The sequence below is a fragment of the Podarcis pityusensis genome (assembly GCF_964106645.2).
Source record: "Podarcis pityusensis genome assembly, chromosome: 2".
Taxonomy (NCBI): domain Eukaryota; kingdom Metazoa; phylum Chordata; class Lepidosauria; order Squamata; family Lacertidae; genus Podarcis; species Podarcis pityusensis.
The window spans coordinates 3928181-3950977 of NC_138029.1; the positions used below are offsets into that span (position 1 = coordinate 3928181).

Consider the following 22797-nt stretch of genomic DNA (forward strand, 5'->3'; position numbering starts at 1 on the left):
TGTTTCAAACTTTGCAGATTCTTGACAAGATGGACTGTTTCAAGAGGTGGCAGAAAGACATTGCGAAATTTGTCTGGCAGGGCAAAAAGCCCAGAATAAAATTTAAAGTACTTACAGATGCAAAAGAAAGAGGGGGATTTGCCCTGCCGGACTTAAAACTGTATTATGAAGCAGCAGCGTTTTGCTGGCTGAAAGAGTGGATGCTCCTCGAGAACACAGATATCTTGGATTTAGAAGGTTTTAATAATACATGTGGTTGGCATGCATATCTATGGTATGATAAAATCAAAGTGCATAGGGCCTTTAAAAATCACATTGTCAGAAAAGCGTTATTTAATGTTTGGATAAGATATAAAGACTTGTTGGAAAACAAAACCCCTAGATGGTTGTCACCCTTGGAGGCTAAGGCATTGAAGAAACTCAATATGGAGGCCGAATGGCCAAAGTATTGGGAAATCTTGGAACAAGATGGAGACAAATTGAAATTACAGAGTCATGAGAAATTGAAACCTAAAGTACGAGACTGGCTCCATTATTATCAAATAATGGAGGTCTACAAACAAGATAGGAAAATTGGCTTCCAGGTGGAGAAATCAAAATTAGAAACTGAATTGTTAGAACCCAATACCAAGAATTTATCAAGAATGTATAATTTGCTGCTGAAATGGAATACACAAGATGAAACAGTTAAATCGGCTATGATTAAGTGGGCACAGGACATTGGTCATAACATTATGTTTGCTGACTGGGAATGGTTGTGGAACACCGGTATAAAATTTACGGCATGTAATGCCTTAAAAGAAAATATTATGAAAATGATCTATAGGTGGTACATGACCCCAGTCAAGCTAGCAAAAATTTATCATTTGCCTGATAATAAGTGTTGGAAATGTAAAGAAACTGAAGGTACTTTCTATCACCTTTGGTGGACGTGCCCGAAGATTAAGGCTTTCTGGGAAATGATATATAACGAAATGAAAAAGGTACTTAAATGTACTTTCCCGAAGAAACCAGAAGCCTTTCTCTTGGGCATTGTCGGCCAATTGGTGTCAAAGAAAGATAGAATCTTTTTTATGTATGCTACGACAGCAGCAAGAATACTCATTGCAAAGTATTGGAAGACACAAGACCTACCCACTCTGGAAGAATGGCAGATGAAAGTGATGGACTATATGACACTGGCTGAGATGACTGGCAGAATCCGCGACCAGGGGAAGGAGACGGCGGAAGAAGAATGGAAGAAATTTAAAATCTATCTTAAGGACTATTATAAACTTGATGAATGTTAGAATGTCGAGGTTTTGAGAAAGAAAGGGTTACAGCGATATAAGATTAGATTGAAGGAAAGATTAAGAAGACATATGTTTGACAGAACTATTTAGAAGTTGCTGGAAAATTTTGGGCATTGGGATGCAGAAAGGGGAGGTATGGGGGAGTCCGAGAAAGAAGGTTTATGAAAAAAAAAAGGTCATGAAACTATACGTGTTTGTATGTCTTTTTATATGTTTGTATTGTCTTAAAAATTTTGTAAAATCAATAAAAAAAATTTATATACAAATTTCCATAACTTTAACCTGTGCAGCTGGAAACCACTTGTTTTCAATCCAACATCACTCTAACATTCCTTAATTTTGCAGTGTTTCTGAAGATAGTCTTTGTATTTCTTCCAGTCTTCCTCCATCGACTCTTCTCCCTGGTCACGGATTCTACCAGTCATTTCAGCCAGTTCCATATAGTCCATAAGTTTCATCTGCCATTCCTCCAGCGTGGGAAGTTCTTGTGTCTTCCAATACTTTGCGATGAGTATTCTTGCTGCTGTTGTTGCGTACATAAAGAAAGTTCTATCCTTTTTTAACACCATTTGGCCGACTATAACCAGGAGAAAGGCCTCTGGTTTCTTAGGGAAGGTATACTTAAATACCTTTTTTAATTCATTATATATCATTTCCCAGAAGACCTTAATCTTTGGACACATCCACCAAAGGTGAAAAAATGTACCTTCAACTTCTTTACATTTCCAGCATTTGTTATCGGGCAAGTGATAGATTTTCGCAAGCTTGACTGGGGTTATGTACCACCTGTATATCATTTTCATAATATTCTCTCTTAAGGCATTACATGCCGTAAATTTCATACCTGTGGTCCATAACTGTTCCCAGTCAGCAAACATAATGTTATGTCCTACGTCCTGTGCCCATTTAATCATAGCCGATTTTACCGTTTCATCTTGAGTATTCCATTTCAGCAGCAAGTTATACATTCTTGACAAATTCTTAGTATTGGGTTCTAACAATTCTGTTTCTAATTTTGATTTTTCCACCTGGAAGCCAATTTTCCTGTCCAATTTAAATGCCTCCATTATTTGATAATAATGAAGCCAGTCTCGCACTTTGTTTTTTAGTTTTTCAAAACTCTGCAATTTCAGTCTATCTCCGTCTTGTTCCAAAATTTCCCAATATTTCGGCCATTTGACCTCCATATTGACCCTTTTCAAAGCTTTCGCTTCCATTGGTGACAGCCACCTTGGGGTTTTATTTTCCAGCAAATCCTTATATCTTATCCAAACATTAAATAGCGCTTTCCTGACAATATGGTTTTTAAATGCTTTGTGTGCTTTGACCTTATCATACCATAAATATGCATGCCATCCAAATACATTATTGAAACCTTCCAAGTCCAAAATGTCAGTGTTTTCAAGAAGTAGCCATTCTTTCAACCAGCAGAAAGCTGCTGATTCATAATAAAGTTTGAGGTCTGGCAGGGCAAATCCACCTCTTTCCTTTGCATCTGTTAGTATTTTAAATTTTATTCTGGGTTTCTTGCCCTGCCAGACAAATTTAGAGATATCTTTCTGCCACCTCTTGAAACAGTCCATTTTGTCCACAATCTGCAAAGTTTGAAACAAAAACAACATTCTAGGCAATACATTCATTTTTATCGCAGCAATACGGCCTAGCAGTGAAAGCTTCAAATTTGACCAAATTTCTAAATCTTTTTTCACTTCTGACCAACATTTTTCATAGTTATCCTTAAATAAGTTCCCATTTTTTGCTGTCATGTTAATCCCCAGGTATTTAACTTTCTTAACCACTGTTAAACCTGTCTCATTCTGAAACCTCTCTCTTTCAAACGGTGTTAAGTTTTTCTCTAGAACCTTAGTTTTTAATTTGTTCAATTTAAATCCTGCCACTTGACCAAATTCTTGAATCAGTTCTAAAACTCTTTTAGTACTAGATTCTGGCTCCTGTAACGTCAGTACTAAGTCATCTGCAAATGCTCTCAATTTATAATGTTTAATTCCGACCTGTATACCTTTAACCATCTGGTCCCTTCTAATCATATTCAGCAACACCTCCAGGACCGAAATAAAAAGAAGAGGGGAAATTGGGCAACCTTGTCGTGTCCCTTTTTCAATTTTAAGTTCTTCCGTCACAACGTTATTTACAATTAGTTTAGCCTTTTGTTCTGAATAAATTGCACTTATACCATTCTCAAATCCTTGGCCTACCCCCATACCCTGAAGATTCTTCTTCATAAAATTCCAAGAAATATTGTCAAAGGCTTTCTCCGCATCTACGAATATCAACACTGCTTTAGTGTTTATATTCACTTCTAATTTTTCCAAAATATCAATTATATTCCTCAAATTATCGGACAAGTGTCTTCCTGGGAGAAAGCCCGCTTGGTCTTTATGAATCTCTTCCAACAGCACTTTTTTAAATCTCTTCGCCAAAATATCTGCAAAAATTTTGTAATCCACATTGAGTAATGATATAGGGCGGTAGTTCTTTAGTTGTGTCTTTTCAGCCTCTGTTTTTGGTACAAGTGTAATATATGCTTCTTTCCACGACTCTGGTGCCCTCCTCCCCTCCATTATTTCGTTGCAGACCTCTTTCAATGGTTGAATTAGCCATTCTTTTAAAGATCTGTAGTATCTAGAGGTTAAGCCGTCTGGTCCTGGAGATTTACCCAGTTGCATGTTTTGAATGGCACCTTCTATTTCCTGTTCCGTTATTCTGTCATTCAAAATTAGTCTCTTTTCTTGAGATATTTTTTGTAATCCATTTATTTTCAAAAATTGGTCTAAGTCTGTTTCTTTCTCTGGCCCTTGAGTGTATAGTCTTTTAAAATACTTCTGGAAGCAACTTCTAATCTCTGCAGGGTTCTGTATATTCCTTCCTTCCACTTCTAAATTCGTAATCGTATTTAACTTTTGTCTCTTTTTCATTTGCCATGCCAACAATTTACCACATTTATTGGCCGATTCAAAAGTCTTTTGTCTCATTTGTTTAATTTTCCATTCTATTTCCTGATTCATTATTTTCATATATTGTACTTGATATAACTTTAACTCTCTCAAAATCTCTTGAGATTTGGGATTTACTCGCAATCTTTTTTCACATTCATTCATTTTGTTCATAATTTTATCCTTCTTCTCATTTTGAGTTCTTTTCTTTATCGCATTCTGTTGTATTAAGAACCCTCTCATAACGGCTTTACTTGCATCCCAGATTACTCTTTTCTCCACGTTGGAGCTAAGATTTATTTCGAAGTAGTCTCTTAGAGTTTTTTGGGCCTTCTTAAGAAATTCTTCATCTCTAAATAAGGTGTCATTCATCTTCCATCTGAAGGAGCCAGTTGGTATTAGTCTCATTTCCATCTTTACAGCGTTATGGTCGGAGCAAATTTTCGGGCAGATTTCCACCTTTCTTGTCTTTGGTGCCATTCCTCTAGTTATCCAGATTTGGTCAATTCTTGTCCAAGTCATTTTGGCTTCAGAAAAGAAAGTTCCCTCTTTTACCAAGGGGTTTCTAATTCTCCAAATATCCACTAAGTCCAAGTTGTCTGTCATGTCAAAAAAGGTTTTCGGTAGTCTACCATCTTTGGTGACTACCTGTCTTTGTGCTTTGTCCATATAAGTAGATACCACTCCATTCATATCTCCCATCAAAATTATGTTGTAATCCATATGGTCCATCAAGGTCTCATGCAACTTCTTAAAAAAATCGGATTTCCCATCATTTGGTGCGTAAACTCCTACAATCAAAAATTTTTCTCCTTGTGTTTGAATTTCAATTGCCACAAATCTTCCTTGGTCATCCTTAAAAACAAATTTTGGTGATAAATTGTCTTTTGCGTAAATCACAACCCCTCTCTTTTTAACTTTATCTGACGAAATAAATTCCTGACCAAGTCTTTTATTTATCAACAATTTCCTGTGTAATCTTGTTATATGTGTTTCTTGTAAGCAAATTAGGTCTAATTGTTCCTTTTTTAATATATGAAATACTGACTTCCTCTTCTGAGGGGAATTCAAACCCCGGCAGTTTCATGTTAAAAGTTGCAGGGCCATGATGTTATTGTTTTAGTTCTCCTCCTACTGCACCTAGTGCCTGTTCCTCTTCCGTCGGTGGTATCCCTTCTTTCGAACGGTCTTTTGGTTCCGGAAATAGTTCTTTTTGTAAGTCTTCTCCGTGGTCCCTGTAAAATTTATCTTTGTCGTCTTCCGATCTTATTTTCCTCTTCTTTCCCTTGTAACTAAAAGACAGGCCTTGAGGTAGTTCCCACCTGAAATTGATGTTGTTCCTTCTCAGCAGGATAACCATGTCTTTGTATTTTGATCTGAGATCCAGAAGATATTTCGGAATATCTTTGAATATTTCCACCCTTGTCCGCTGGATTTCCAGTGTCTTCTTGAAGTGTAGGCCCAAAATCTTATCCCTCTCTTCTTTTGTTCGAAAAGTAATCAGGCAGTCTCTCACCTTCTTCTCTCCTCTTCTCCCAAGTCTGAAAGCATTTACTATTGTGAAACTGTCTTTTGCCAGTTCTGGGTCCCAAAAGTCCAAAAATTCCTGCGTGAGAAATTCAGCTAAGTTGTCCTTTTCTACCTCAGGTACTGATCTGACCCGAAGATTCACTTGCTTCTCCTTCAAATCTATCATAGACAGAGTTAGTTTGTGGTCTTCCAATTGTTTATGCAGTGTTGGTAATTCCTCTTGAACCTCCTTAACATCCGTAGCAGAAGTTGTAGCAATTTCTTTAGCCTCTTCAGCAATCTGGCGAATTGAGGCCGATTCCTCTAATAATTTCTGAATAGTCTCTGTGTTAGTATTTACTTTTTGGCCCAAATTATTTATACTTGCTGTATTCTGATTGATACTAATTGTATTTTGGTCAATCTTGTCAGAAGCCTCTGCTACTTGTTGACTTATTTTACTCAAAGATTCATTAACTTTGGCCAAAACTTGAGCAAAGGCTTCTTCACTTGTCGAGCTTTTTACCTTTAATTGTGCCGATGAGGCTGTTGTTGAAGTTCCAGAGGGGCCTGAGGCCGAAGCTCTCCTTTGTAATCCTTCTTCTAAGCGAAGAGGCCTCCCCGATCTTGTAGTCGAAGCATCCGCCTTCTCTTTATCTGCCATTCCTTAGATAATTCTCAAGGTCAGACACGTAGTTAGAATTAAACAGTGGAAATTTCCTCCCAAGCAGTGTGAGAACTCCTCAAGCCTGCTACAATTACAGTTATAACAAGTTGCAACAGTTCCAAGTTCCACTAGGGGGACACTGTAACAGTCATAAAAGTTCTTGGATACTTTAATTTCCTTTTTAAGCCCCCCTAGTTTGTTCAGAAGGAAAACAGTCTATCACAATTTTCAACTTAGGACCAGGAGATATATATTCACAAAATCTGTCCAAACTTTTATTTCCAGTGCAGGACTAGCTGTCAGAATGTATTACAAGACAGTACCTCTCTTTCTTTCCTAGGATCTGGAAAATCCTTTCCCAGGGAATTGAGTGATGGTTTAGTCTCTTCCTTTCCACTCTTTATGAAGAAATCACCTCCAAAAATCTCCCCCTTTTTCCCTCAACTTATAGAGGGAAAAGTCCAGGTTAGATGATTGGATTAAAATCCACTAAAACGTACTTTCCAAATGCTTCCGCTTTCAAGTTCAATGCTTTAATTTATCTACAATAAAAGAGGCTGACTTCCTTTTTAAGCCTCCTTCCGTTTTCAGCCTGATTTCAATTTTCAATTTGTACAGTTCCAATTTGGGTTTTATCCTACTCACGGATCGTTGATTTCCAAGTCCGGATTTTAAGGAAGAAAGGCAGCGCTCTCCGGTCAACAGCTTGCGGCTTCACACCACGAACGAGCAGACAGCCCACAGCACAGCGCTCTCCGCCACTCCGATTTCAAGCCCGTTTCTGGGCTTTTTGCCGGGTTGGGGGGGCGCCAAATGTGCCCGCTGGGTCCCAGGTTCACAGGCTTCCCCCGCCTGTGATTTTTAGGGGTCCCCCGCTGCGCCGAAGCGGGATTCGACCCTGTTTTTCGTGGCGCTGATTCCCTCTATCTGAGGAAATCCGCCATCGACCGCTGGCGCCGCCTCCGGAAGTCTGTGCTGCAGGTATTAACTGGGTGAAGTTCCTGGGAGAGAAACCTCAGACCCTGGAGCAAATGTGGCCCTCCTGGCTTCTCTGTCTGGCCCTCAGAACTCTCCCTCACTAGCCCTTAATATTTTGCTGGGCTAGAATGCATCCTTGAGCTCTGGTGTTGCCTCTCCCTTGTCTGGATGCAGGATAAAGAGGGGGTGTGTAGAAATTTGGCCTAGTTAAAAGGTGTCTACATTGCTCCACCCACTTTTGCCTCTGCCCCCACCCATCATTGGGGAGAGGCCCCTGGAAGTTGCCCAGAAAGAAATGCACCCCATGGGGCTGATAAGGGCTCCCCAGAATTTTATTTAAAGACAGGGCATTTACAATGAGCACTGAGTGAACTCCTCTTCTTGGCTTACCTTGGAATTAGCTCAGCATTTGTAAGCTTTCTCCGAAAAAGAGTGCCTGATCTTTGCAGGCTCTGGCTTGTAGTGATACCCTCATAGCAAGATGTGTGTGTTGCCTTCTCCTGTGATGTCCCCTTGGTCTTGCCATTCCCAGCACCAACCATGCAAGAGAGCCACTTGGAAATTCACCTTTGCACATTCCCATACAAACCTACCTGGGAACAAGAGAGGGTTGTAGCATGAGGTTGGAGACAGTAACCACTTAAGAGCATTTGCAAGAAACCATTGAGAGAATTGACCCAAATAGAGAAGATACAGTCACCAAACAAAGGGTCTCTTAATCAGGCTGTCTGGCCCACGCTGTTCACTACAATCGGCAAGAGCGACAAATTTACAGAACTCTGCCATTGTACAAAGTGGCTGGCTTTGTAGCTGACATACTTTCACAGCCATCAAAGAACGTTTCAGCAAGGGTGTGGGTATGAAAGAACCACCGCGCTTTCCTTGCCAAAGCAGGTGGCTTTGGATCTCTGGTGTCAGGAGGGGGGGTGGAGGGATCTGTGTGCGGCTGCCCCATGGGGTGAGCCACTGAGCTGCAGGTGACAGCCTCCTCAAGGCTCCAGAAGCCTTTGACCCTGGACTGACTCCACCCACCTGGGCTGGAAGAAGCATAAAGAGCTTTCTGATCTAGCCTGATCCAGAATTTCCCAGACACATCCAGAATACTGCAGTTGGCAGCAGTGTCCGGGCGAAAATCAGCAAAACATCCCTGAAAATCCAGACATGTGGCAACCCACGTCGGCAGTGTCATTTTTGCTCAAAAACATTTAAAAATGTGATTTTGAAAAAAAAAAAAAAAAAAAAGCTCAACAGCTGGGGGGGGGGGGCAGGAAAGCTCAACAACTTTTTTGTCCAGATTTTCACCTCAGACCACCCATGATCCAGCCCGGCATGTTGACTCTGTGTGTGTGCAGAATCTAAGAACAAATTGCAATCTGGAGAATAATGTTGGAGGGTAATACATTTGTGATGACTAAACCTTAACAGTTTGAGAATGATAGGTCCAGCAACCTCACTTCCAGCCCTTCCTTAGCTTGTTTTATTTGTACACCCAAAATTAACCTGAGCCAACTTTTCTCCATGAAAAGAAAGTACCGTAAGTAGTATTGGAGGGTGAAGGAACAAGCAATGGTGGTGCTCAGAAAATTGCCTTATAGTCCTTGGGGCTGTTACTTCTGAAGATGGTCCTGCACAGATGCCTGTAATCATTTATCAAGTGCTATTACCATCACCTGGAGGCTTCTGAACACATTGTGACTGGTTCACAGGTTCCAAACTATGAAATCCACAGCGCAGCTTGCTCAGGAAGCTTCCTCTTGCTGCAGTACAAATACCTCCCATTCACATCCATTACTTTTTAAGAACTGGGACATCAGACTTCATGAAAAGTTGATCCAGCTCTGTATTCTGTCTTCCAATGGTGGTCAGAGCCACTTTCTTCAGAAGGGTGTAAAGTTCACCCCTTTTTTCCAGTTCCTAGCATTTGGTACTCATAAGTAAATTTCACCACAAAAAATATTCCTCTTCTGGCTGCCAAGACTTGTAGCCACCAACAATTCAGTCTTCCATGAAAACAAGTTGTAGTGACTGACAGCCAAACTACATGTTACACAGGAAATCCATACTTAGATGTCCCATTGTATTTCCAACACCACCACATAAAAGTCTAACACCCCCCATGGCTGCATGTGGGAAATTAATATGGCACCTGGACTGAGCTGCCTGGTCCAGGCATTGCTGCTGCCCCTGTTCCCTGCTGCTGCTGCTGATGATGATGGTGGTGGAGGAGGAGGAGGCCCACAAGAGGAGCCCCTCAAGCCTGGAACCAGCCCTGGCAAACATACTGAAGAATGGCGTGATGTGGGTTGCATAAAGATTCCTGTATTCAGGAAAATGCTTATTTATCTCCTCGTTGCCAGGTAGAAAGGTCACTGTTGAATGGTGCTGTCAAGAGAGTGGTACAGCAGTTCTGTGGTGTGGCAGAAGGCATCAAACTCGTTCTGCTCCATGAGAAATATAAGGGAGGGAGGCTGCAAGTTTGACTTTGAAGTGGCAAGTTAACATTTTGCCATGTGCCCCTGGTTGGTCTCTGGCAATGAGTCATTTGCTGAGTTTTGAGGAGGAGGTGCGCATATTTATATACATCGCCCTGTCAACCTCCTGGAATCTTGGAGTGTGCAACGTGAGGAAAATGAAATCAGGAAGGCCTCAAAGAAAAGCGCTCCCCTCACCCACTGGCGTTGATGCTCACTTCAGCAGCGTCCAACGGAGAGCAAGCAAGACAAGGGCAAAGGGCAGCAGAGGGCAGGCCAGAGTGTGTTCCACTTGAGGAGGCTGACATTTTCCTCTCTTCAAACACGGTTGGTTTTTAAGGTTCAGTTCACAGAGCTGCACCCTAAGCTGAGAGGTACTGGGGCTGTGGTGATTCAGCATGCAAAGGGAATGCTCAGAGACAAATCTCTTCTATACAGAGCACCAGTTCATTTTGTAGAAGAAGAAGTCATCCTGGCTGTATGAAATAGATGTCTGAATATGATACCAATGTGTAGGACAAGCTGAAACTGTTGCAGTTTGAAGAAACCCTTCACCTCAACCCCACATTGACCTTGCTTTGCTTTTGATACAGGTTCCTTTCTTAACGTCTTGCTTCTTACCAGCAGAACACAGGAGTGGTCAATGTGGTGTCCACCAGCTGTTTGGAGTCCAACTCCCATCAACACCAGTCATCAGGGCCAACAGTCAGGGATGATGGAAGTTGGAGTCCAAAGCATCTGGAATGCACCATCTTGGCTACCCACACCACTTCCGGACTCTGGGCCTTATATCAGGCTCCACCCGTCCCCTGTTGTTTCCTGAGCTCCTTTCTCATTGGTTCCTTCATTTGTCAATCCCTTTCAGCCCTCTTCCTTCTCTGCCTGCACTTGGCTCAGGTCCCTGCATCTCAGGCCTCTGCTTATTCTGTCTTCCACCCTTTAGCTCTTCCTGCCAATGAGTTTCCTGTCCCTTAGCTCTTATTCCTCGGCCTTCTCAGCTTCCTCACCTGTCTTCCCAACTCTACTTCTGCCCCCTACGTTCTGTCAGGAGCACTTCTTCCTGCTCCCAGGGTTGCTTTTTCTACTCTCCCATCCAAAATGGCCTCTCACTTCCCTCGCTCGTACGGCACTGTCAACATTCCATTGCAGATACCTCTGAGCAAGACACATTTCCCAACACCCCTGCAGCTTAAATTCTGCCCACATACAGGGGCTTGGTGGGGGAGGGTCAGCTTTTCTTCCATTGTGAACGTGCTTCAAATTGCAACAAATTGCCATTCCAAAAGCAATGGTTCTTCATGCCCTGCACTCCTTCTGTCAGGGGGACAGAACGCCCACCAGAAGACCCAGTAGGGAAGCGATGAATCAGTAGACCATGACTGGCTGTAAATCTTTCAGCAGAGCCCATCTTTTCCTTTTAAACACATGAGCGAGGAGGGTGGACAGCAGGAAAGGAAGGACATCTGTTGCCAAACGCCTGTCATTGTGACAGGTGGTATGCATGTGCAGAAGGACGGCTTGTCTAATGCAAGGACACCTGGTGGGTGCCGCACATCCCATGGGCTTTTCATGTAGCGACAGAGTGCGCCCCCTGCTGGATCCTTGGCAGTGATGGCTGGGCTACCAAGAGTCAGGTCTAGTTGGTGGGTTTTAAACTACACCTCCCCCCCCCCCGCACGCTCCCCATCACTGTGATTTTGTCCCCAAATGCAGTATTTGACAGCCTTGCTGCAAGATGAGAAATTTATGTGCATCACTTCTGCACAAACTAATCTTGCCTCCTGTTTGTTTGTTGAAATATATAATTTATATTGTCAGATCATCTTGTCATGCAATAAAATGGCACCCCAACTGGTGGAGAATCAGTTTGGGGAGTTGGGTCAATTTCTGGCTCTGTGCAGTCATTCCCAATAAAGAGGGTCTCTGAGGTCCCTTGGATTCAACAGTGGGTGAAAGGCTCCATGGCTCAGTGTCAGAAGCACCCAGCTCATCTCCAAGGAACGTTGGGATTTAGTAAGCTGCCTGATACCAGATGATGCTATTTGCCCCAATGGGGAAACATTTTAGCTCAAGAGCCAAATGCTCTCAGGAGTGCAGGGCAGGAGTGTGGAACCTGTAGTTCTCCAGATGTTGCTGAACTCCAGCTCCCATCTTCCCCAGCCAGCGTGGCCAACTACCAGGGCCAGGGATTGCCTGCAATGTAGTCGAGCAACAGGTCCTCTGCCTCCCCTGTGTAGGGCAAACAGGCAAGATGTGGATGGGGAAACACATTTGAGTATTTCTGGGAACTAGTCTAGTGTGCAAATGCAACATTTGCAGCCATTCCTGTGCCTCCTTTTGCCTCTGGCTTCACATGCCGCTCACAGGTGACTCCCAGAAGGTTGCCCAGAAGGTAAGGTGGCCCTTAGACTCAAAGCGGTTCCCTAACCCTGCAGTACAGCTTACTACTAGGTAGACTCTGCAGGGGTTGTAACAATGCAAAAAATATGGAAGAAGAATAACAGCGTGTTCTATTGGGGTTAATGGTTCTCTTTCTGTGTGGCCACAGAAGGATGATGCAAAATGGGTAAATTCCAAGGAGTGGAGTTACAAGCTCAGCACTGATAGTGCCAACATGTGAGGTTGCCAACTGACCAAGACAAAAAAGTAAGCTGGCTTGCTCCGCTGCCTTCAGTGGAAGCTTGCTCTGCAGGTGATGCCTTTCATGATGTGGAGACAAGCATTATCAGCCATGGACGTCTGCAAATGAAGCTGGGGCAGATGAAATTGTTGCCAATTCCCCACTCCTCTCTCCTTGCACTGCTGCCCTTGGCCTTTGTGAGATTTGCCCTTTTCCTCTCTTCTGCCCCACCCTGTGAAATCAAGAGAGGAACTTTCAAGAAGGGGACTTGAAATCTTTCTTGCCAATTAAGAGTTCCAAAGCAGTAGCCCTGTGCATTTTCACTAGCTTCCCTTGGCTTGAGTCGGCGCACATTCATCATGCTGATACTGGAGCACTTCTACCCACCTCCCATTCCAGGTGTTTTCGCTCTGCTGCTTGTGTTTTGCCAACAGAGGCACAGATGCTGCCACGGCCATGTTCCTGAGGGAGCCTGGTAGCATGAAAAGTGCTATTTGCATGTCAGAAAATCCCATCTGGCTCAGGACAATGCAGGAGCCCAACCTTCCAGCTGCTTACCAGCTGCTTCCAAGGCTGCTTTGTGTCTGATTAAGCTTCTGCATATTGGCACACAAATGCCAGGGTGTGTGATGGAATGAGCTCCATCCTCCAGCAGCCAACAATGCCCCAGATAATCCCTGTTTGTATAGGACTTAGAAAGAAGCAAAGAGCGAGGAATCAGTCATAGCACTTCTTCATCCCAGCATTTGCAGGTGGCCTCAGAAATGGGCAGAGATAGCACCTTGGGGTGAAGCCATGAACTTTAGATGTAGGATGTGTGGGTGTGACCATAACGGCACACAGTTGGACCCTATTTGCTTTTATACAGCAAACTTCACAAATGTAGCTGTGTCTGCTCCTTGACGGGAGGTTAACCCTTCCTAGAGTAACTGCACCCATTCACATCCATCCCTTATTAACCGTGTTTCTCCCTCCTGTGTCTCATCTCTGTTTTGATGGAGGGCAGGGGCTTGTCTCCTGCTTATGCTCTTTGTGAAGTACAGGTTACTCCTGTACTTTATATAGCACTGTATCCTGTCTGCTTCACACCATGTCCTTTTACCTGCCTTTGTGCTGCTGTCAGCCATCATTGAGGAACCAGTTTCTTAAGCATGAGCTTTATCCACATGTGCAAAGGTTTTCTGTTTCCTACCTATCGCAAGGAATTGAGAAGCTGCAACTCACCATTCCAGATTCTCAAAGCAACCAGACCTGAGGTTTGACATGATCCATCCAAACTAAGAGCACCTTTTTTGTAATATCAGTGAGGGGTGGAATCTCTTATCTCTTCTGTTTGCCCTGATCCATGGCATGTTTACCTGGAAGTAGGGTCCCTCTGCATTCAATGGGACTTATCCCAGGTAAATTCGGTGTGCAGAATCCCAGCCTTAATGGTTCTTCCACTAGGAAGCATTAAGATACCTTGGATGGCACTGGAGGACACAGGGCATATCTAAGGGCTTATCCACACTTACCTTTTCTCATGGCGCTACCAGGGAAGGAATGTCCAGCAAGAGGAATTAACACTGTATTGTCAAAGGAGCACTTACAGGAAGTGTTAGGAAAAGACAAGTCTATCTTCCCTACATCACTCAGCTACTCCTAGGTGCACACCTGATGAGGCAGTTGCCACAGCAGAGAGGGCCCACCTGCTGCCCCACCCACTTTTGCCTCTGACCCCCTCCCCCTCCAGAAGTTGCCAAGGAGGACATGTGCAGAAAAAACGTTCCCCACTCTTGACACAAGGAGTGGACTGTTCTGGGGCAAATGGCGCAGATGACAGCTGTTCTCCAGAGACGCATCTTTAGCAGCACTCCCTCACGAGAGGAGCTGGAGCACTGAAGCCACCTTGTCACGGCTCAGCTGACACATTATCCACAATGACTCATTCACTTTTCAAGGAGAGAAATAAGGTCACAGTCTCTGTGTTGCAACCTGTCTGTGGGGCTGTGATTTACAGGGTCCTTGGCCAGGAAACATTGGCACGTGTTGGGACGCTTGTGACAACAACACGCTGTTCCTTGCGAAGGCCAGGAATGCCCTGGAGAGCAGAATGGGGGCCATGGCAGTCAATAAAGCTGGCTTTTCTTGGTTGCCCTCCCTTTCCTTCCATCCATGGGTTGAAGTCAGTGGACAGCCAGGATTTTATCAGCCTCTTTGATGTGCCTTAAGCCAGAGCTCGGGGTGGGGGGGCACTAGCCAGTTTTGTTGCCCCAGGTGAAGCCTCCAGAGGGGCACCATTGAGGCTCCTGGCGTGAGTGTAGGCAAATGTGCATGGGGGTACCAAACAGGGTCTTTGACCCTGGTGAAAATGACTAGTTTTGCCCCTGCTTCAGCCCTTGTAAGGCAACATGAGCTCTCCTTTTGCAAACGCTTGCTCAGTCTTCTTGTTGTCTTCGTCACGGCTAGGTTCAAGGTGGTGTTGCTGGGGACACAACTAAAGCCAGCCCTGCAGGACTGGGGAATGTATTTCTTGGCAGGCATTTGGCAACTTTTCAAGGATTGTCTATCCAGGAGGAGCCACGCCTTTTGCTTACCAATGACTGCACTGTGTGTGCTGGGCAAAGCCATGATGCTCTCTGCTTTGTGGCAGAGCAAGGAACAAAGAGGGAGTGAGGCAATGCAGGTTTAGAGCAGGGGTTATGAACCTCAGGCCCAGAGGCTCTATGTGGCCCTCCAAGTTTTCCAGAACCTTCCCCACACCACAGCCCCTCCTCAGCCCCATCCCCAAGCTGTACCCCTTGAGAGTTGGCCATTAGCAGGGACAGGGAAGCTGAGGTGCAGGGCCAGTGGTGGCCCTCCATACCTCTTTCTCTGGCCCTTGGAACCTTCCCAGATACACCTTCCTGGAGTGTTTCCGCCTGGCTGGACTGTGTTGGAAAATGCCTCTTGCTTGGCTGGATAAGGATGAGAAGTGAGCGCAAGAACTGGCCTACTGACTAAAGGTAAAAATTACATTCATTGCTGTGCTGACTTTTGCCTCGTAAAAACATCCCACTGAGTTCAATGGGACTTACTCCCAGGAACTCGGGGATAGGACTGTAGCTTAAATATCATTGTTTTTGAATGTCAGAAATCATTGTGTGTCACAAAACTTAGAAACTGCTTTTCAGTTATTAGCCTAGAGATGATGGTTGTCCGTGAGACTGAATTGTAAATGTCAGAATTTTCCAACAGTATCAGTGGCCTCCTAAAATGTTAAATATTATTGGTAAAAGTTAACATTCCCCAGATTTCTGACATTTACCATAACAGGCAAAGATATTTCAATACTGGCCACAGAGGGCTTTGCGGTCTCTGCCCATTTTGAAAAAGTGTGTTTCTCACAAAGCACTTCTCTGGAAATCGGGATGCGAAAGACAGCCCTGATATTTATATGTGGATGTATACTAAGACAGAATGCAACCCCCTCTGAGCTCAGATGGTGGCTGATAAACAAACACACACAGTAATTAAAGCCATCAATCGTTCCTGGCATCGGTTGCCTGTGTCTGGATCACAGCGGTTTCCAGTCAGAGCATGACGGGCTGGGGGCTGTGGATCATCGTCAAGCCAAACACTCCGGTTTTGTAGGTGTCTCTTTTGAATATTTAATTTGGCACATGGCAAACGCATGGCTCTTTGGAAACTGGCTGAAACATCCCCAAAACTAAACAAGAACAGTCCTAAGCCACTCTCTGGCATAGAGTTCATCCACACCTACTTTGCCCTGCAGTTTTCACCCAGGAAAACCCACTCTTCTGTGCTCAATCGGAAAAAATGGCAATTGGGTTTTCCTGGGGAAAGGGCAAAGCCATTCAGACATGTGCCTGGAAAGCACAGGACAAGCGGAAAACTGCTCAGCCCCAGGCTTTCCAGGCCCAGGACAAGCAGAAGTGTGGACAAGCCCTCAGTAGTAGGGTTACACGGGTAGGGTGAGGATAGGTAGTGGATGACCCCCTGGATCCCTCAGTGCAAGACTCTTGAATGCCCATCCTTCATGCTTCTCCCGTGGGCCTTGTCCCTGCCCCAACGATGACCATCAGGTGTGCTCCTGCTCATGGCTTCAGTTGGAAAATGTCTCTTGTCTTATATATATGACAGGGAGAGTGATGTCTGTTGAAAGAGGATGGCTTCCGTTGCAACAGAAGAGACCGTCAAGGCAGTAACAGAGCCAAGGAGACAGTAACTAGTTTTGATCTGTTTTTTTGACAAGAGGGTCACCTTTGAGGAGAGGCACTGTGGGTGGTTGACCAGGCCTCATAAAGTGGACTGTCCATACTGTTGTCACAGCCGCCTCTCCATTCACACATCTCTCTTGCCTCTGGTTGGGAAACAGGAGAGACGGTGCTCCTCATTGTAGCTGTATTTGGCTCCAGGGCCTCCAGTTTCTGATCCCAACAAAAAGCATTACAGAGTCAACAAAAGTCTGAGAACCCACCAAACATTTTCTCATCCGTCTTACAGAGTGGCTCTGTGCATGTGGAGAAGGCCTTTCCTGAGGCTACATACACAACACACATTTAAAGCACATACCTTCCAAAGAATCCTGGGAACTATAGTTCACCCACACAAAGCAGCAATTCTAAGCACTACAGTTCTTGGGATTTGGGGTGTAGGAGGGAAAATGTGTTTAAATGTATGGTATGCATGCTGCCTTGTCGACAAAGATCTGTATAGTTAAAGCTATGGTTTCCCCAGTAGTGATGTATGGAAGTGAGAGCTGGACCATAAAGAAGGCCGATCACCAAAGAATTGATGTTTTTTAATTATGTTGCTGGAAGACACTCTTGAGAGTCCCATGGACTGCAAGAAGATCAAACCTATCCATTCTGAAGGAAATCAGCCCTGAGTGCTCAGTGGAAGGACAGATCCTGAAGCTGAGGATCCAATACTTTGGCCACCTCATGAGAAGAGAAGACTCTGAAAAAACCTCTGATGTTGGGTAAGATTGAGGGCACAAGGAGAAGGGGACGACAGAGGACGAGATGGTTGGACAGTGTTACAGAAGCGACCAACATGAATTTGATGAAACTCCAGGAGGCCTGGCGTGCTCTGGTCCATGGGGTCACAAAGAGTCAGACACGACTAATTGACTAAACAACCTGCATGCTGCCTGAGTAATGACTGTCCATATCCCTGCAATTGAGGAAAGAAAGCACTTAAGAGTTCAGAGGTCATGGTTCTCATGCAAGCTGAATCCAAAGAACCCAATCTTTGAAAGAAACGGCTCATTTGCACATGCCTGGGGTTGCCAGTTTGCCATTTGCTTAATTTGTACCAGCCTAACCTAGTTTTTCAACACCTGAGGCAGCTGTCAGTTTAGTCCATTAAAAAGTCTGTCTTGTAAAATAATCTAGTAGCTCTGTCACATCCTAGCCTAACATGTACCAAGGGCCGTGAGCTAATACAGACCACATTCACACCATGCATTCAAGGCACTTTAAGCTTCCTCCAAAGAATCCTGGGAACTGTAGTTTGTTAACTTTCAGCACCCTCATCAGGTGACCCACCTGCCTAAGCTATGATTCCCAACACCCTTAACAAACTATGGTTCTCAGGAAGCCTTAAGGGAAGCCATGGCAGTGAAAGTGACCCCAGAGTGCTTAACCCCTACAGGGCGCTAGCAGGAGTGAATGCACTCCTGCCTAGAGGCTCATTGCCTGGATTCAGCCCCATTCCCAGAAAACCATCAGCACTCCCCTCTCGGCAAGCAGGTGCAATGTGCTATTCTCACTGTGTTCCATTCCTTTATTTTCTGGCCAGGGGTCAGGATTCTTAACAAAACCAGGCAGCATCGAAGCAAAGTGAAAAGCAACATGGAAGTCCAAGCGCAGGCAGAGACTTCACTGTAAATTTCCTTTCTAAAACATTTCTAATATAAAGGTATCTTGGTGTATCTGGCAGCCAGGAAGTGCCGCTTGCCATCTTTCAAAAGAATATAGGAAGCTCTGCTTGAGTGCCTGGAAATGAATGCTTACAAGAAAAGGCTCTGTGTGTAATGTTCATCATCAGAGGCACTTTGCTTGCATCCGTCCCTTCCCCCCCCCCTCGTCCTGCTACTGTAGCTCACAAATTGTGGCAGGTATATCATCTCATTAATTTGCTCCTAGGAGACGGTGCTATTTATTGTGTTGCTGCAAACCTTATTGATGGGCAAGTAGTTTTGCCCCTGGGGAACTACCCTCTTTTTAAAGAGATTGCGGTACAATCCTGTATCTGCCTGCTCAAAGTGGAAGGTCTGGCCAAAGGGGCTTTCTCCTAGAAAAGAGGGCAAAGGATTGCAGCCTTAAGCCCTTAGTTCTATGTAGTATGCATAGAGGAGCAGTCACCAGGCTGGACATGGATCCTGAGGCTGGTGCACTCCTGTGGACACACACCTCTACATCTGATGATTCCTGATGATCCCCCCACTCTCCGACTCCAGTCAACTCTACACGAAGAAGGGTCTTGCCGACACTTTTGCGTGTGCCAGGTCCGTCTCTGCTTGGCTGCCTGCAGTTTCTCAGGAATGAGTCAGCTCTGGAATAGGCAGGTTTACAACTTACATTTTACAGCTTGTCTGTCCCCTCTGCACAACAATATGGTTGCTATGCCTGTGGAAGGAATTCATCTCCTCCTCAGCTACTTGGCATGGGGAGGAAGAGAAGCCACCCAGGGTAGATCTGGACTCCTTAAGATGGACCGAAAGAACTGAGAAATGTCCTCTTTGCTTCTTCAGTCAAGAGCTCCTGCTCTAGTTCATACTTGCAGCAATATCATGCTCCAACTGCTCTTCTGGGGATTCAGGACTCAGAAGAAGCAGTCTGAACATAAGCACATCTGGAGTTGGACCTCCTCTTCCCCCAAAGGCCAGGCAGATGCTGGAGGAGGCAGGTTCACAAGAAGGACACAATGCTGATGTTCACACCTAACTCAGCATCTGGTTGTCAGACACATGTGACATTCGAAGACTGAGGATGTAGAATCATAAAACTGTAGAGTTGGAAGGGACCACAAAGGTCATCTAGTCCAACCCCCTGCAATGCAGGAATCCTTTGCCAAACGTGGGGTTCAAACCCACAACCCTGAGAATAAGAGTCTCATTCTCTACCAACTGAGCAAACCCAGCCATTGTGTTCAGCTGCCCGTAAGTCAGTCATACAAAGTTTTAAAAATTATATGGTAGTAGTTGTTACAAATAGCTGGCAAAATGAGTTGCATAGTTCATCATGCATTCTGTAAAAAAGTACTTGTTTCTTTGTCTTAAAAAAGCTGTTAACAGTATCAGCACCTGTGTGTTCTCAAGGTGAGAGTGAGTCCCATTGCACAAGCAAACCTCATTCTGTGCACACAAGCTCAGTTGAATCCCACCCTTCACTTCCCTCCTCTTTGTTAGCTTTCCCCTTTTTCTTCTTAAATGTGCAAATAAAACATTAAAAAGGGATTTGTCATAAACTGTTTACATGTAAAGCACAATGAAGCACTGAGAAAACAGAGCAAGTGAGATAAACTGGTTCCATTAAAAGTATTTATTATTTCTTAAAACCAAGTGACTTTAAATGCATTTTCATATTTGAAAATGTCCAAAGCAAAAAATAAAGTCATATATGATAAAGGTATTTCAGAAAAAAAGGTACAAAAGGGTTTAGACAAGGACCATTCATTTATTTTTGCCCCAAAGAATCAGGCTGGACTTGGTGAGCAAGGACCCTTCCAACTCAAAGGCTGGAGGATTCTAAGTTATACAACTCTCTCACACCGCTGCCACCTGGGCTGGCGATGAGGAGAGTGGAGCCACTTTTTGCCTCACCCTGCAGGGCTCAGCATGGCACCTGAGTAAGCCCTGCTACTCACAAAAACGCAGGCCTTACCTGTCAGCCATACTTCCCCTGGGGGGGGGGTGCTTATTTGGCTCCATCTCACCTCATTGCCACTGAACGGTCCCCATGAAAAGCAAGTGTGCAGCAGAAGAAGAGTATTTTCCACCTTTCACAAAGTTGCAATTCCCAGGATTTTTCATAAGGAAGGCATGACAGGAAAGCCAGCTTAAATTTCTGGCATGTGTATGTCTCAAGACATTTTTGAGGAGTTGTTGTTGTTATTGTTTATTGACATAGAGCTACTGAAGTTTGTGACACTTTGCAGAATGTAAGCTTTAATTTATGTTTTAAAGTTGCTTTTCTGCTGCTAAGGAGCTTACAATCTAAATTTTGACAGGAGGAAGACAGAAGCAAGAGGAAGATAGGAAGAATGTGAGCAGATATCTTTACTTAGGCTTTGTTGCAGGGGCAACTACTAAGCCAAAAGTGATGGCATGGGCAGTCCTGGGTTAAATGGGATCTCAACACTGGCAAATGAAATGTGGCATATTTTTAATAAAACCATGAAAGCCGCAAATGGCAGAGCCTGTGGCATCTCTGGCGCTAATAAGCAGCCTGACAGGGGCTGGCAACTGTCATGGAAGTGGCACACAAAATTAGCATGTTGCTGCCCACTGCTCAGCTTTGTGAACAAGCAATTATCTAAGCCAAAGCAAGCTCACCAGCAGCTCTTTTGCAGAAACATCTAGAAGTTCGACACTCTTGCCATTAGATCGTAACTTAAGGCACGTAAGAGAAGCACCAATTCTAACTATCCTCTGCTACCCTGCTTATCTTTTCTAAGGTAGTTCTGCATTTATGTGGTGGTGGGTAGCTGCAGCTTGTGACCTTCTGAGTTATCGGTGAAGGGAAAAGGTTGTCAATGTGTAGGAAGCCGGCTCAAGGCTGAGCTCCTGGAGATCTCTCGGTACGCATTGCGCAGCAGCACGTAAGGGAAGCAGGTCTCCAGCATATCAGTGGTCAAGAAGGACGACTCCTCCACAAGCTGAAAAAGAGGCAGGGAAAATGTGTACGTGGTTAAAATGTACGTGATGGTGGTTACCTCGTACTGCCAGCTCGCTTAAGGGCCACGGCATGATGCATACTGGGTGCAGAAAATATCCAGATTCTGTACCCCCAAATATATTTTGGACGTTGCCTAATGACACCAATGATACCATCCCACCCCAGAGAGCAGAAGGCAGTTTAAAGGAGGGCTTGTAATATTCACACTCTTCCTGCTCTCACATCTGCTGAACAGGTTTTGGCAGTTTTTAAAAACATGGCATCAAAACCTGTTTCACCTCAGAGTTGACACAGCAGGGCAAAAAATGTACCAAAAGGGAAATGAAACCTGTGTCAAACCACTTTCAACAGTCCTAAAAACTATGGTAAACTCTGCAGTCTTGCTGTGTTATGATATCTGTTTCTATGACAATTCCACAGGTCCAATGGAAAAACCCCGGAGACTTGGCTGGGGGCCTGGGGGCCGGCCGGCTGACATACTGCCGCTTGACACCAAGGAGGCAGGTTTCTGAGAGAGGCAAAGTGGGTGGGGAGAGACATCACGTCCCATGATGTGCACACATGTTTCTTCTGACGCACTTTCTTCTCTCCTTGTACAGATTACAATGCTGGTTTATCAGAGGAAAAAGTGGTAAGAGTGTATATACACCACAAGCAGAAAGTCCTCTTTCAAACCTGCCTTCAACTCTGGAGAGAGGGGAAACCACCATAATATGATCTGCCTTTAGCCCAGGATGTTCAGGTTCTGAATTCCAAATAAATAACACAATGTTTACATTCCCACCTCTCACTGATATTACAAAAAAAGGTGCTCTTAGTTTGGACAGAACGTCAAACCTCAGGTCTGGCTGCTTTGAGAATCTGGAGTGGTAAGTTGCAACCTCTCAACTCCTTGTGATAGGTAGAGAACAGAAAATCAGGGCACATAGAGAGCCCTTTGCATGTGGGAATAAAGCAATGAAGGTATCAGATAACTAGAAGTGCTCATGCAGGTCAGATCATCTAACTCCACACCTCAAGGCATCCTGATCGAGGCCTGTCTGGCCTTTTTGTGAAAAGCTCCAGGGAAAACAGATGCCAAAACCTTCCATGGCAGGCAGATACGTATTGCAATAGCTATCTGCCTGCAATGGGAGGTTGGGGAATCTGTTTTCCCTGCAGCTTTTCACAAAAAGGCCAAGCAGGTCTGTGCTCTGTGGAATCACTTCCCCCGCTTTGAACAGGTCAGAAGCTGGGACACCACTGACCTGCATTTCCAACACATCCCAGCTATCAGCCAAGAGCCGCATCCCCCCCCCATCCTGCTAGCAAGCCAAAAGGCAGCAAGGTTCTGCCTAAGCCAGTGTCAGAGGAGCAGCCACCCCAGCCCTCCAATTGGGACAGAGAGTGAACGCCAGGCTGGCCAGCTCCTTCGCAAGCTC

General features: G+C 44.6%; 1 protein-coding gene across 4 annotated transcripts in view; it reads right to left on the reverse strand.

The window, feature by feature from the left end:
* Positions 1–20005: 20005 nt before the first annotated feature.
* NCKAP1L (NCK associated protein 1 like) overlaps positions 20006–22797 on the reverse strand; it is a 77234-nt gene continuing 74442 nt past the window's right edge. For all 4 annotated transcript variants that reach the window (XM_080989713.1, XM_080989715.1, XM_080989714.1 and 1 more), the window contains exon 31: positions 20006–21356. In XM_080989713.1, the coding sequence (XP_080845839.1) occupies positions 21231–21356 (126 nt within the window). In that variant the 3' untranslated portion in view covers positions 20006–21230. The remainder of the gene's footprint in view (positions 21357–22797) is intronic.